Source organism: Pongo abelii, chromosome 14, assembly GCF_028885655.2.
Source record: "Pongo abelii isolate AG06213 chromosome 14, NHGRI_mPonAbe1-v2.0_pri, whole genome shotgun sequence".
Taxonomy (NCBI): Eukaryota; Metazoa; Chordata; class Mammalia; order Primates; family Hominidae; genus Pongo; species Pongo abelii.
This window is the reverse complement of record NC_071999.2, coordinates 23175722-23190231: the sequence shown is the minus strand read 5'-3', so window position 1 is coordinate 23190231 and position 14510 is coordinate 23175722. Positions and strand designations below refer to the sequence as shown.

At 47.8% G+C, this 14510-nt stretch overlaps 1 protein-coding gene across 1 annotated transcript; it reads right to left on the bottom strand.

Annotated features, from left to right (window-relative positions):
* Nucleotides 1–3035: 3035 nt before the first annotated feature.
* On the bottom strand, nucleotides 3036–5538 carry LOC129054403 (serine/arginine-rich splicing factor 9-like). The gene has a single exon (XM_054546091.1). It carries the CDS (start codon nucleotides 5017–5019, stop codon nucleotides 4660–4662), a length of 360 nt encoding a protein of 119 aa, XP_054402066.1. The 5' UTR covers nucleotides 5020–5538; the 3' UTR covers nucleotides 3036–4659.
* Between the last annotated feature and the right edge of the window lie 8972 nt (nucleotides 5539–14510).

Below are 14510 nucleotides of genomic sequence, written 5' to 3'. Positions count from 1 at the left end.
AGAGCTTTAAAATAGGCAGCAACTCCAAGAAGTCAACAATGAAAGCACAAACGTCCCAATTAAAAAGCAGAGAGGACTTGAGCAGACATTCTTCAATGGAGACAGATAGCCATCAAACACATGAAAAGGGGCTTAACCCGATAATCATTAAGAAAATGCAAATCAAAACTACAATGAGATCCCACCTCACACCCATTAGAATGGCCATAGCTAAAAATAAACAGAAAATAGCAAGTACTGAAGACATGGAGAAACTGGAACCCTCATGCACAGTCAGTGGGAATGTAAAATGGTGCAACCACTGTGGAAAACAGTATTGAGTTTTCTCAAAAAAATAAACATAGAATTATCATATGATCCAGCAATCCCACCTCTGCGTATACAACCAAAGAATTGAAAGCAGGGGCTCAAACAGATATTTGTACACCTATGTGCCTGGCAGCATTACTCACAATAGCCTAAAGATGGAAGCAACCCATATGTCCATTGAAGGATGAAGAATAAACAAAATGTGGTCTATCCAGACAATGGAGTATGATTCAGCCTTAAAGAGGAAGGGAGGCCGGGCGCGGTGGCTCACGCCTGTAATCCCAGCATTTTGGGAGGCAGAGGCAGGTGGATCACGAGGTCAGGAGATCGAGATCATCCTGGCTAACATGGTGAAACCCTGTCTCTACTAAAAATATAAAAAATTAGCCGGGCATGGTGGCGGGCACCTGTAGTTCCAGCTACTCAGGAGGCTGAGGCAAGAGAATGGCATGAACCTGGGAGGCGGAGTTTGCAGTGAGCCGAGATTGTGCCCCTGCACTCCAGCCTGGGCAACAGTGTGAGACTGTGTCTCAAAAAAATAAAATAAAATAAATAAAGAAAGAAAGAAAGAGGAAGGGAATTCTGCCACATGCTGCCACATGGATGACCCTTGAGAATATCATGCTCAGTGAAACGAGCCAGGCACAAACAGACAAATTCTCTGTGATTCCACTCACATGTGCACCTACAATTGTGAAATTCACAGACAGGGAGTGACATGGTGGTTGCCAGGGACTAGAGGAAGGGAGGAATGGGGCGTTAGTGTTAACGGGTTCGGGGTTTCAGTTTGGGACAGTGAAAAAGTCCTGGAGCTGAGTGGTGGTGATGGCTGCACAACAGCATGCACGTGCTTAATACCGTGGAACTGTGTCCTTAAAAATGGCTAAGATGGCACACTTTATATTATGTATATTTTATTGCATGATGACATTTAAAACATGGGCAGGAAAGGAAGTAGTGATGAGTGTGGGCAGGGGTTTGAATTTGTGTCCCAGAAACCAGAACAGGGCAAGAGGCCAGGAGAGAGGACCTACAGGAGAGGCTCCCACACACGGGCCCTGTGGAGGGTCCTTCCCCCAGGCCTGTGCGTAGGTACCCAGGGGCCCAGGTTCCTTGAGGGTGGTATGAACCCCCTGCAGGCAGGGCCTGGCAGAATCAGAGCAGCAGAGGATTCCAGCAAATGTCCCCAGGGGCAGGAGGATGAGGCTGCGCTGAGGTTCTGGCAGCAGAACCACTGCATTCTGGGAATGCAGAACCCCATTCCCACTCTTCTGCATTCCCAGCAACCACTAGTCTACTTTCTATTTCTGTGGATTTGCCTATTCTGGACAATTCATATAAACAAAGTCGTACAATATACGTGACCTCTTTTTTGTATTCCTAACAGAGCAACAGAAAGCCTATATATGTGACCTCTTATGTCTGGCTCTGTTCACTCAATGCTGTATTTCTTCTTTCTTTCTTTTTGCTTTTCTTTTTTTTTTTTTTGAAAGAGTCTCTCTCAGTCGCCCAGGCTGGAGGGCAGTGGCATGATCTCCACTCATTGCAACTTCTCTGTCTTCCAGGTTCAAGCAATTCTCCTGCCTAAACCTCCCGAATAGCTGGGATTACAGGCACCTGCCACCACAACCGGCTAATTTCATATTTCTAGTAGAGACGGGGTTTCACCATGTTGGCGAGGCTGATCTCGAACTCCTGACCTCAAGTGATTCACCAGCCTAAGCCTCTCAAAGTGCTGGGATTACAGGCATGAGACACTGTGCCTGGCCTTTTTTGTTGAGGCAGGGTCTCACTCTGTCACCCAGCCTGGAATGCAGTGGCATGATCACGGCTCACTGCAGCCTGGACCTCCTGAGCTCAAGTGATCCTCCCACCTCAGCCTCCCAAGTAGCTGGAACTACAGGCATACGCTACTATGCCAGGGTCTCGCTATGTTGCCCAGGCTGGTCTCAAATTTCTGGGCTCAAGTGATAATCCTGCCTTGGCCTCCCAAAGTGCTGGATTACAGGTGGGAGCCATCGTACCCAGCCTATCATATTTTCAAAGTTCATCCATGTTGTAGCAGGTATAGTAATTCACCTGCTTTATCTCTCAACACAATAGTTATAAAGCACTTGGCGCACACACTACTTCCCTGTCTCCTCCTTTTAAACAATACCTCGTGGCTCTGCCTTGCCCAAAACCTAGCATGGAGCCCGTCAGAGTAGACTCACAGTAATATTGGTTGGCAGTCCATAGAAAAGCCTTAGAAAAGCCATTCATCCTCATGCCTGTAATCCCAGCACTTTGGGAGGCTGAGGTGGGCAGATCACTTGAGGTCAGGAGTTCGGTAACTCATCCAAGGTCACAGAACTGGGAAGGGGTGGACCAGGATTCCAGCCCAGGGTCTCCTGACCCAACTCCTCTGCTTGTCCTCTTACTTTTCTCCTTGAGCAACAAAGATTCCTCCAACAGCAAGACCTAGCCCCACTGCTCCATGACCTCAGGAACCCGATGGCATCACGTTTTGAAGAAGAATAAAAATTTGAAAGGAAAAATAGCTCCTGAGGGTTAAGTTTAAAATTAAGGCCTGCTAGTAAATATTATTATAGGTTTAAATTTTTTTAAATATATTTAAGTCAGGCCCATAAATGGAAAATGGGCCAAACCTGTAATTAAATAAACAACAATGTTCAGAATATCTCCAAACAGAATAAGATAATATTTTTAGTCCAAAATGCATAATAGATATTTTAGTTCCTTTCATTTGGTTCAGAGAAGACAGTTCTGTAAACAGGCACAGACTCTACCAACAGACACACCAATATTTTATAAATATCATTTCCATCTGGGTAGGAGCAAGCAGAATATGCAAGTTGAAGGGAGAAAGGAAAGATTTTCAACACATTTCCCACTGAAGCCTCATTTCACCTCCTCATCACCCACACCAAAAGGGGGCAGTTTTGGGAATAAGTCACTTACTCTCCCTGAGCCTCAGTTTCCCCTTTATTTATGTCTTTTGTAGAGATGGGGTCTCTCTATGCTGCCAGGGTGGTCTCAAACTCCTGGGCTCAAGCTATCCTCCTGCCTTGGCCTCTCAAAGTGCTGGGATTATAGGTATGAGCTACCATGCCCAGCCAGTTTCCCCAGCTCTAAATGAGAGGGTTGGATGAGATGATACCTGGGGCATGTTCAGGCCTAAAAATTGATTATATCATCATATTAATTCAGCTTTGATTTTATGCCAAGTTCTAATCCGTAGTAAGAAGATATAGCTGAAGATCTAAAAAAACATACTTCAAGTAGGCCGGGCGCGGTGGCTCATGCCTGTAATCCCAAAACTTTGGGAGGCGGAGGAGGATGGATCAGGAGTTCAAGACCAGCCTGGCTAACATGCTGAAACCCTGTCTCTACTAAAAATACAAAAAAATTAGCCGGGCATGGTGGCGCGCACCTCTAGTCCCAGCTACTCAGGAGACTGAGGCATGAGAATCACTTGAACCCGGGAGGCAGAGGTTGCAGTGAGTTGAGATCATTCCACTGTACTCCTGCCTGGGCTACAGAGTAAGACTCTGTCTCAAAAAATAAATAAAAATAAAAACATACTTCTTTTTTTTTTTTTTCAATTACTAAACGTTTAAAATATATTTCTAAACAGAATGGGCCGACTCAGTCACAGTAACTGTTGATCTCCATAGTAGAGCAACCCACAAAGACAGAACTGATTTTTTTCCCATAATCAGCGGTGAAAAATATACAACTTGTTTCTGAACCAAAACCACAATTTCTGCAGTTTAAAATGTTTCACTGCTAATATGGCCCTGGTAGAAATTATGTAGTTTTTTTTTCTTCTTTAAAAAAAAAAAAATTAAAAAAATTTCCTAAGACACTAAATCCTCAATCTGGAATGTAGATTCTGAGCACAAAGCAGCTCAGTTAACCTAAAAAATAAAGAAAAAATTCCCATCACTTGTCTCAGTAGGGCCTGAAAGGAGAGAAGTAGTGTGGGGAACCCCTGCTTTGGTATGGAGAGTCACGGCCCCTTGACCCAGACCGAGACCGTGAGTAGCCATAGCTGGTGCTTCTCTCAGGATAAACTCGGATGTAGGAAGTTTCACCCTCATGAGAGTGGAATTTGGTGTCATGCAGTTTACGCAGGGCATATTCCATGTCTTCTTTTCTGAGATACTCAACCATCCCCACTCCATCCTTCCGCACATCAGCATAACAGACATCCCCAGCTTCTCGCATGTGATCCTTCAGGTCCTGCCAGCTGCCTGACGGAGGAAGTCCTGATGTCATGAAAGGGAAATGTGCTCCTGCTCGCAAAGGCTGTGTTTACCGCTCACAGCTCAGGACTGCAGCCATTTCCTAATAGTTTTCTGAAACAAGAACTCGGAAATCAGATCTTCTTGTAGGAGGCCCATTCCTCCCACCACGGGGCCACCCACCCCGACCTCCGTAAGTCCTGGGGAACTCCACACGAAGCCGACACTGGCCATAATCATAACCATTTCTTCCATAAATAGCATCCTCTGCATCTCGGGGGTCCTCCAAGCGCACGAAGGCGAAGGGCACAAGGCCATGCCGGTTCTTGAGCTCCATCTCGCGGATGCGGCCGTACTTGTAGAACAGGTCCTCCAAGTCCTTCTCGCGCACGTCGGTCGGAAGGTTCCCCACGTAGATGCACCCGTCGCCCTCGCCGCGGCGCTCGTCCGCCCAGCCCGACATCCGCACCGCCAGACGCCGCGGGCCCCCCGCAGCCCAAGTCGCCGCCGCCGCCGCCGCCGCCGCCTCAGCACGGGTACTCCAGCAGCGTCCCCGCGGGCTCCGAGGCGCTCAGCCGCACTGCATTGTGGGAACGCGGAGCGGAAGCGAAGGGAAAAACATACTTCTAATAACGCTTACAATAGCCTCTTTGCCACCAGAGCAGACCAAGTCAGCAGAACCTGGAGTTTTAATCAAGAGTTGGAACAGATCTTTGATTCTCTCTAGGAGTTAGCAGGGGTCAGAGAGAAGTTCAGATAAGGATGGGAGGAGGAGATAGAAGAAAAATTCCCATCCAATCTGTTTCTCAGCTGGACACGGTGGCTCATGCCTGTAATCCCAGCACTTTGGGAGGCCGAGGTGGGCAGATCACCTGAGGTTAAGAGTTTGAGACCAGCCAGGCTAACATGGTGAAACCCCATCTCTACTAAAAATACCAAAATCAACTGGGTGTGGTGGCAGGGGCCTGTAATCCCAGCTACTCGGGAGGCTGAGGCAAGATAATCACTTGAACCCAGGAGGCAGAGTTTGCAGTGGGCAGAGATCGCGCCACTGCACTTCAGCCTGGGCGACAGAGCAAGACTCCATCTGAAAACAAAAACAAAATCTGTTTCTCATCTTACAAACCTTTTCTCATCTTCACAACACCTATCTTACAGGTAAGGAAGCTGAGGTTAAGAGAAGTCAAGTTATTAGCTCAAAGTGATGAAAACCTCCTCCATCTAGAGCCAAGTGATTTTCTTTTTCTTTCTTTTTTTTTTTTTTTTTTTTTTTGAGATGGAGTCTTGCTCTGTTGCCCAGGCTGGAGTGCAGTGGTGCAATCTCTGCTCACTGCAATCTCCACCTCCCAGGTTCAAGCAATTCTCCTGCCTCAGCCTCCCGAGTAGCTGGGACTACAGGTACACGCTGCCACACCCGGCTAATTTTTTTTTGTATTTTGTAGAGATGGGGTTTCACCGTTCTGCCCCAGCTAGTCTCGAACTCCTGAGTTCAGGCAATCCCTCTGCCTCAGCCTCCCAAAATTCTAGGATTACATGTGTGAGCCACCACTCCTGGCTGTGATTTTCAGCAAAGGTAGCAGGATGATTCAATGGGGAAGAGTCTCTTCAACCAAGAGTGCTGAGATAACTGGATAACAACATGCAAAACAATAAAGTTCAACCCCCTACCTCACTCCGTAGACAAAAATTAACTCAAAATGGATCAATGACCTAAATATTAGAGTTAAATATGATAAACCTATTAGAAGAAAACTTAAGGGTAAATATTTATAACTTTGGATTTGGCAGTGGATTCTAAGGACACCAAAAACATGAGCAACAAAAGACAACAGATTAATTGAACTTCATCAAACTTAAACACTTTTGTGCAAAGACACATCAAGGAAGAGAAAAGACAACTTACATAATGGGAGAAAATATTTGCAAATCACATATCTGGTGAGTCAGTATCCACAATATATAAAGAACTCTTAACTGGGCATGGTGATTCATGCCTGTAATCCCAGCACTTTCAGAGGCAGAGAGGCAGAAGGATAGCTTGAAGCCAAGATTTTGAGACCAGCCTGGCAACATAGGGAGACCTTATCTCTACAAAAAGTTTAAAAATGGCCAGGCGTGGTGGCTCACACCTGTAATCCCAGCACTTTGGGAGGCCAAGGCAGATGGATCATGAGGTCAGCAGTTCGAGACCAGCCTGTCCAACATGGTGAAACCCCGTCTCTACTAAAAAATATATAAAAATTAGCCGGGCATGGTGGCGCATGCCTGAGACAGGAGAATCGCTTGAATTCAGGAGGCGGAGGCTGAAGTGAGCCGAGATCACACCATTGCACTCCAGACTGGACAAAAAGAGTGAGACTCCATCTAAAAAAAAAAAAAAAAAAAAAAAAGGCTAAAAATTAGCTGGGCACTTGGCCAGGCACAGTGGCTCATGCCTGTAATGCTAGCACTTTGGGAGGCCATGGCGGGTGGATTGCTTGAGGTCAGGAATTTGAGACCAGCCTGACCAACCGGTTGAAACCCAGTCTCTACTAAAAATACAAAAATTAGCTGGGCGTGGCAGTGGGCACCTGTAATCCCAGCTACTCAGGAGGCTGAGGCAGGAGATTCGCTAAAACCTGGGAGGCAGAGGTTGTAGTGAGCCGTGATCGTGCCACTGCACTCCAGCCTGGGTGACAAAGTGAGACTTTGTCTCAAAAAAATTACCCCAGCATCGTGCCACACACCTATAGTCCCAGCTACTCAGGAGGGTGAGCCAAGAGGATAGTTTGAGCCCAGGAGTTTGAGGCTGCAGTGAGCCATGATCATGCCACTGTACTCCAGCCTGGGTGACAGAGCGAGACCCTGTCTCAACAAGAGAAGTAAATCAGGATTACCGAATGACCCAGCAATTCCACTCCTAGGTATATACTCCAAAATATTGAAACCAGGTACTCAAATAAGTATTTGTTCATGAATGTTCATAGCAGCACTATTCACATAAGCCAAAAGGTGGAAACAACCCAAATGCCCATCGTTGAATGAATGGATAAACGAAATGTGATCTATCCATGCAGCAGATGTTATTCAGCCATAAAAGGAATGACGTACTGACACATGCTATTAATACAACATGAACAGGATGGGTGTGGTGGCTCACGCCTGTAATCGCAGCACTTTGGGAGGCTGAGGCAGGCAGATCACTTGAGGTCAGGAGTTCAAGACCAGCCTGGCCAACATGGTAAAACTCCATCTCTGCTAAAAATACCAAAATTACCCAGGCATGGTGGTGCACATCTGTAATCCCAGCTACTCAGGAGGCTGAGGCAGGAGAATCGCTTGAACCCGGGAGGCAGAGGTTGCAGTAAGCCGAGATGGCACCACTGCACTCCAGCCTGGGTGACAGAGTGAGATTTCATGTCAAAAAAAAAGAACGAAAGAAAATGAGCAAACCTCAAAAACATTATACTAAGTGAAGAAGCCAGAAGCACAGTGTATGATTCTATTTATATGAAATATCTAGACAGGGTAAATCCAGAGATAGAAAACTGGTAACCTGGTAAGTTTACCAGGTGTTGGTGGTAGGGAGGAATGGGAACAGATCGCTTAAGGGGAAAGGGATTTTTTGAGGCGGAGTGATGAAAATGTTTAGGTGGTGGTTGGATGACATTGTGAATATACTAAGTATCACTGAATTATACACTTTAACATAGTTAATTTTATGTTATGTCTATTTTCTTTTTTGTTGTTGTTGTTGTTTTTGAGACAGAGTCCCACTCTGTCGCCCAGGCTGGAGAGCATTGGTGCAGTCTCGGCTCACTGCAACCTCCACCTCCTGGATTCAAGCAATTCTCCTGCCTCAGCCTTCTGAGTAGCTGGGATTAAAAGCACCCACCTGTATTTTAGTAGAGACATGGTTTCACCATGTTGGCCAGGCTGGTCTGGAACTCCTGACCTCGTGATCCACCCACCTCAGCCTCCCAAAGTGTTGGGATTACTGGTGTGAGCCACCATGCCCAGCCTCTTTTTTTCTTTACTCTTTTTTTTTTTTTTTTTTTGAGACGGGATCTCACTCTGTTGCCCAGGCTGAAGTGCAGTGGTGCAATCTTGGCTCACTACAGCCTCAGCCTCCCTGGGCTCAGGTGATCCTCCTACCTCAGCCTTCCAAGTAGCTGAGACTGCAGGTGCAAACCACCACACTGTGCTAGTTTTCGTATTATTTGTAGAGATAGGGTTTCACCATGTTGCCCAGGCTGGTCTTGAATTCCTAGGCTCAAGCCATCTGTCCGTCTTGAGATTACAGGAGTGAGCCACAGCACCGAGCCTGTTATGTCTATTTTCAAGTAACAGAAAATAGAAAAAAAGGGATGGAACTAGTGGTCTGGATCATGACTAGCTCTTCAGATAACTTTTGAGTCTCGCTGCCGAAACTCAAGCCTTATCTACATTCTCCCTGTACCATTACTCACTTCCTAGTTGTTTTCATTGTTTTAGCTTTCTTATTTATTTGAAGGGAAACTATAAATGGAAAATGCCATACATCAGAATGGAATCTATTTCTTTTTGTTATTGTTTGAGATAGAGTCTCACTCTGTTGCCCAGGCTGGAGTACAGTGGTGCGATCTCGGCTCACTGCAACCTGTGCCTCTTGGATTCAAGTGATTCTCCTGCATCAGACTCTCGAGTAGCTGGGATTACAAGCATGCACCAACATACCAGGGTAATTTTGTATTTTTAGTAGAGGCGGGGTTTCACCATTGAGGCTGCTGTCAAACTCCTGGCCTCAAGTGATCCACCTGCCTTGGCCTCCCAAAGTGCTGGAACTGTAGGTGTGAGCCACAGCATCCGGCCCAAAATAGAATCTTAAAAATAAATACCACAGCCAGATGCAGTGGCTCACGCCTGTAATTCCAGCACTTTGAGAGGCTGAGGCGGGTGGATTGCTTGAGGTCAGGAGTACAAGACCAGCCTGGCCAACATGGCGAAACCTCATCTCTACTAAAAACACAAAAATATTAGCCAGGTGTAGTGGTGGGCACCTGTAATCTCAGCTACTCAGGAGGCTGAGGCAGGAGAATCACTTGAACCCGAGGCGGAGGTTGCAGTAAGCCAAGAACACACCATTGTACTCCAGCCTGGGCAATAGGAGTAAAACTCTGTCTCAAAAAAAACAAACAAAAATATCAAAAAACAAACAAAAAAACCCACACTCCAAAAACAAACAAACAATAAATAAATAATATAAACATAAAACACTACAGTCCTTATGTTATTGCTTTGTTTCAAAATCTGGTAAGATTGCCCTGAGGGACCTGAGGTTTTTAATTGCAGGGTTTTTTTTTTATATCTTTAGAAGTGGTTGGTTAGGTAAAAAAATTTTTTTTTTGAGACTGGTTTTGCCCTGTTACACAGGCTGGAGTGCTGTGGCTCGATCACAGCTCACTGCAGCCTCAACCTCCTGGGCTTCAAGCGATCCTCCCACCTCAGCCTCCCAAGTAGCTGAGATCACAGATGTGTGCCACCATGCCTGGCCAATGTTAAAAAATCCTTTAACTTTTTTGTAGAGATGCACTCCTGGCCTCAAGCGATCCTCCTTCTGGTCCCCACCCCCAGCCCCTTTCTGATAAACATTTACATTGTTTATTATCTGATGCCATTTCTGTCTTCTTCCTTGTCATCCAGACATCAAAGAATTAGGTTTCTTTAGGGTTTTCTTTTTCAAGTGCTCAGTGTTAAAGATTACTCACATTAGGGCCGGACACCATGCCTCACGCCTCTAATCCCAGCACTTTGGGAGGCCGAGGCGGGCAGAGCACTTGAGGTGGGGAGTTTGAGATCAGCCTGGCCAACTTGGTGAAACCCCACCTCTACTGAAAAAAATACAAAAATTATCTGGGCGTGGTGGTGCATGCCTGTAGTCCCAGCCACTTGGGAGGCTGAGGCATGAGAATCGCTTGAACCCAGGAGGCAGAGGTTGTAGTAAGCCAAGATCACACCACCACACTCTAACCTGGGTGACAGAGCGAGACTCTGACTCAAAAAATAAATAAAATAAATGTCACTTACATTAGATATACCCAAGGGGTGGTCTATAGAGAGTTGGAAGCAGTGGTTATTGCAACAGGGGCACAGAAATCATCTGGCTATGCCAGGATGCCCAGGGGATACTCGGGGTGTGTGGCATGGTGGTGCTGGGGACTCACCGCACAGGACGCTCTGATTGATGCACTGCCAGGAGTAGCGCTCTGTCTTGGGGCTGCAGCCGGCCTCCTCAGCTCAAGTGTAACAACAGTCGTGGCGATGGCAGCACCTGCGGATGTCACATGGGCAGGACAGCAGGCGGGTGAAGCTCTCTCCTGGCCCTCCTCTCTTGCCAGGACCATGGGTGACTGAAGACCCCCAGGGAGGCACAGCACCCTCTTATCTAAGCTTTTTTCTTTTTAATGGACAGGGTCTTTCTCTGCCTCCCAGGCTGGAGTGCAGTGGCACATTCATAGCTCACGGCAGCCTTGAACTCCTGGGCTCAAGCGATCCTCCCACCTCAGCGTCCCAAGTAGCTGAGACTACAGGCACACGCCAGCCTGCCCAGCTGGATTTTTAATTTGTATTTCCTTTGAGACAGCATATCTCTCTGCCGCTCAGGCTGGAGTGCAATGGCTCAATCATCTCACTTTCGCCTTGAACTCCCGGGCTCAAATGATACTGCCACCTCAACCTCCCAAGTATGCTACTACAGGAACACAAACTCCTTTTTTAAAGTTTTTGTAGATATGGGGTCTCACTATGTTGCCTAGGCTGGTCTTGAACTCCCAGGCTCAAGCAGTCCTCCTACCTCAGCCTCCCCAAATGCTGGGATTACAGGTGGGAGCTACTGTACGCCTGGCCTTATCTAAGCTGTTTCCCTGAAAATCCCCCTCTTGGGTAATGATTCCATTGGCCCCACCATGCCCTGTCCTGCCTCCCTGGCTGTGCCCAAACTTGGTCCCTGCCTGCCTGCCTCACTGTCTGGGTCTCGAGCTCCTGTGACATGACTCCTCTCTCTTCCTGGAGTGATCCAAGCCCTGCCACTTCCTGACTTTGCCCACACTGTGCCCTCTGCCTGGGGCAACTTCATGTCTGCCCTTTGTCCCTTAGGTCTCAGCCCAGGCACAAGCCCCTACCTCCAGAGGTCATCCAGGCCTCACCAGGCTATACCCTCTCATAAAATCAGATTCCCTCCCTTCAGGGTAGGTTTATAATGAAACCCTCCTTAGAGGCCAGGTGCGGTGACACCCATCTGTAATCCCAGCACTTTGGGAGGCTGAGGTGGGATGATCACTTGAGGCCAGGGGGTCGAGACCAGCCTGGGCAACATAAGGAGACTCTTGTCTCTCTTGTCTCTATAACAAATTTAAAAATTAGCTCACCAGGCCAGGCTCAGTGGCTCATGCCTGTAATCCCAACACTTTGAGAGGCCGAGGCAGGTGGATCACAAGGTCAGGAGTTGGAGAACAGCCTGGCCAACACGGTGAAACCCTGTCTCTACTAAAAATACAAAATTAGCCAGGCATGGTGGTGCATGCCTGTAATCCAGCTACTCGGGAGGCTGAGGCAGGAGAATCACTTGAACCCAGGAGGTGGAGGTTGCAGTGAGCCAAGTTTGCACCATTGCACTCCAGCCTGAGCAACAGAGCAAGACTCTGTCTCGAGAAAATAAAAACACACAAAAAATTAGCTCGCCATGATGGCACATGCCTATAGTCCTAGCTACTTGGGAGGCTGAGGTTGGAGGATTCCCTTCAGCCCAAGAATTTGAGGCTGCAGTGAGCCACTATGATTATGCCACTGCACTCTAACGTGGGCAAAAGCGAGACCCGAGGCTAGAGTGCAGTGGCGTGATTTCAGGTTACTGCAACCTCCGCCTCCCAGGTTCAAGCGATTCTCCTGCCTCAGCTTCCTGAGTAGCTGGGACTACAGGTGCCTGCCACCACACCCAGCTAATTTTTGTATTTTTGGTAGAGACAGGGTTTCACCATGTTGGCCAGGATGGTCTCGAACTCCTGACCTCGTGATCTGCCTGCCTCAGCCTCCCAAAGTACTGGGATTACAGGCGTGAGCCCCCACACCTGGACACGTTACTTAATATTTCTGTGCCTTGGTTTCTTCACCTGAGAAATGGGATTCTTGTGAGAATGCAAAGGGATTCCCAGGGCAGTTCCTAGTGCATAGTCTGGTTGCCTCTGTGTGTGTGTGTGTGTGTGTGTGTGTGTGTGTGTTTAATATAGAGACAGGGTCTCACTATGTTGCCTAGGCTGGTTTCAAACTCCTGGTCTCCAGTGATCCTCCTGCTTCGGCCCAAAGTGGTGGGATTACAGGTGTGAGTCACCACACCTGGTCACTTTACATTATTATTATTTTTTTCTTTTGAGACAGGGTCTCGCACTGTCGCCCAGGTTGGAATGCAGTGGTGCAATCTCAACTCACTGCAAACTCCGCCTCCTGGGTTCAAGCAATTCTCCTGCCTCAGTCTCCTGAGTAGCTGGGATTACAGACGCCTGCCACCACACACAGCTAATTTTTGCATTTTTAGTAGAGATGGGGTTTCACCATATTGGCCAGGCTGGTCTTGAACTCCTGACCTCAAGTGATCTGCCCGCCTCAGCCTCCCGAAGTGCTGGGATTAGAGGAGTAAGCCACCGCTCCTGGCCAATTGTTTAAGGCAACGTAATCAGCCCAAGTCCAGGGTAAGGGGCAGCTGGTACCAAGATCTGGCCTCATTGGCCATGTTATCCAAGAGGCCTCTGCCTGCCTGCAAAGTAGTACTGCACACTGGGATCTCCCTGGACCAAATCCCAGCTTCAGTTTTGGGTACTTCCTCATAAGCGTTGACTACCCCAGAGTGTGAGGGATTTTGTGGCCTGGTCCCAGGCATGCACTCACCAGTCAATGGCATCACGGGGCTGGCCATGGCCTCCCAAGCCACAAAAGCAACCATATTTCATATAGGCGATGGGGGTTTGGGGACCAACACAACCCACAGTTCCTGCCAGTTCCAGGATCCCACGCCGGTACACATGTAATATCCTGGAGGCTGGGGGGTAAACAAAGGTGACAGGCTGCAGGTCAGGGCTTCCCAGACCCCTGGGAAGGGCATTAGCCTGAGACGAGCCTAGGTGTTACAGCCTGGCTGTCTGGGTTTGAATCCTACTTCCTAGCTGTGTGACCTTGGACAAATTCCTAACCTCTCTGGGCCTTGGTTTCCTCACCTGTGAAATGGCAGATAAGCTGACTTCAACTCATATGAACGAAATGAGATAATGAGTATAAAGCCCCTGGTGCATGAAAAGGCTATTATAATCCAGCTGGGCTCAGTGGCTCACACCTGTAATCCCAACATTTTGGGAGGCCCAGGCGGGCAGATCACCTGAGGTCAGGAGTTCAAGATCAGCCTGGCCAACATGCTGAAACCCCGCCTGTAGTAAAAATACAAAAATTAGCCGAGCATAGTGGTGCAAGCCTGTAATCCCAGCTACTAGGGAGGCTGAGGAAGAAGAGTCACTTGAACCTGAGAGGGGAAGGTTGCAGTGAGCCAAGATTTTGCCACTGCATTCCAACCTGGGTGACAGAGCAAGACTTTCAAAAAAAGAAAAAAAAAAAGGCTAACTATTATAATCAACGTCCTCAAGGTAGCCAAGAAGGGAAAAAAGAGTCATGCATGAAACGTTTGTCCAGTTCCCTGTGTTGGGCACTGGACATCACGGATGAGCCTACAGGTGTCTGTCACCAAGGTGGGCTCCTCTGTGGCAGCTCCCGGGCCCTGGCACTGCCCTGTGCTCATGACTTCCCCTCCAGACTCAGGCTCAGGGCCCTTGGTATCTCCTCTTATTTTCACTGCCAGACAGGAAGGCCCCTTGGCCTGAGCCCAGCCATTTTTCTAGATCTTGGCACAGCTCGGACACGTAATGGTGCCTAATGCATGTGACTGGAACCCCTGCA

Coding starts and splice junctions, on each gene's coding strand:
- LOC129054403 (XM_054546091.1), bottom strand. CDS start 5,019: ATGTCGGGCTGGGCGGACGAGCGCCGCGGCGAGGGCGACGGGTGCATC.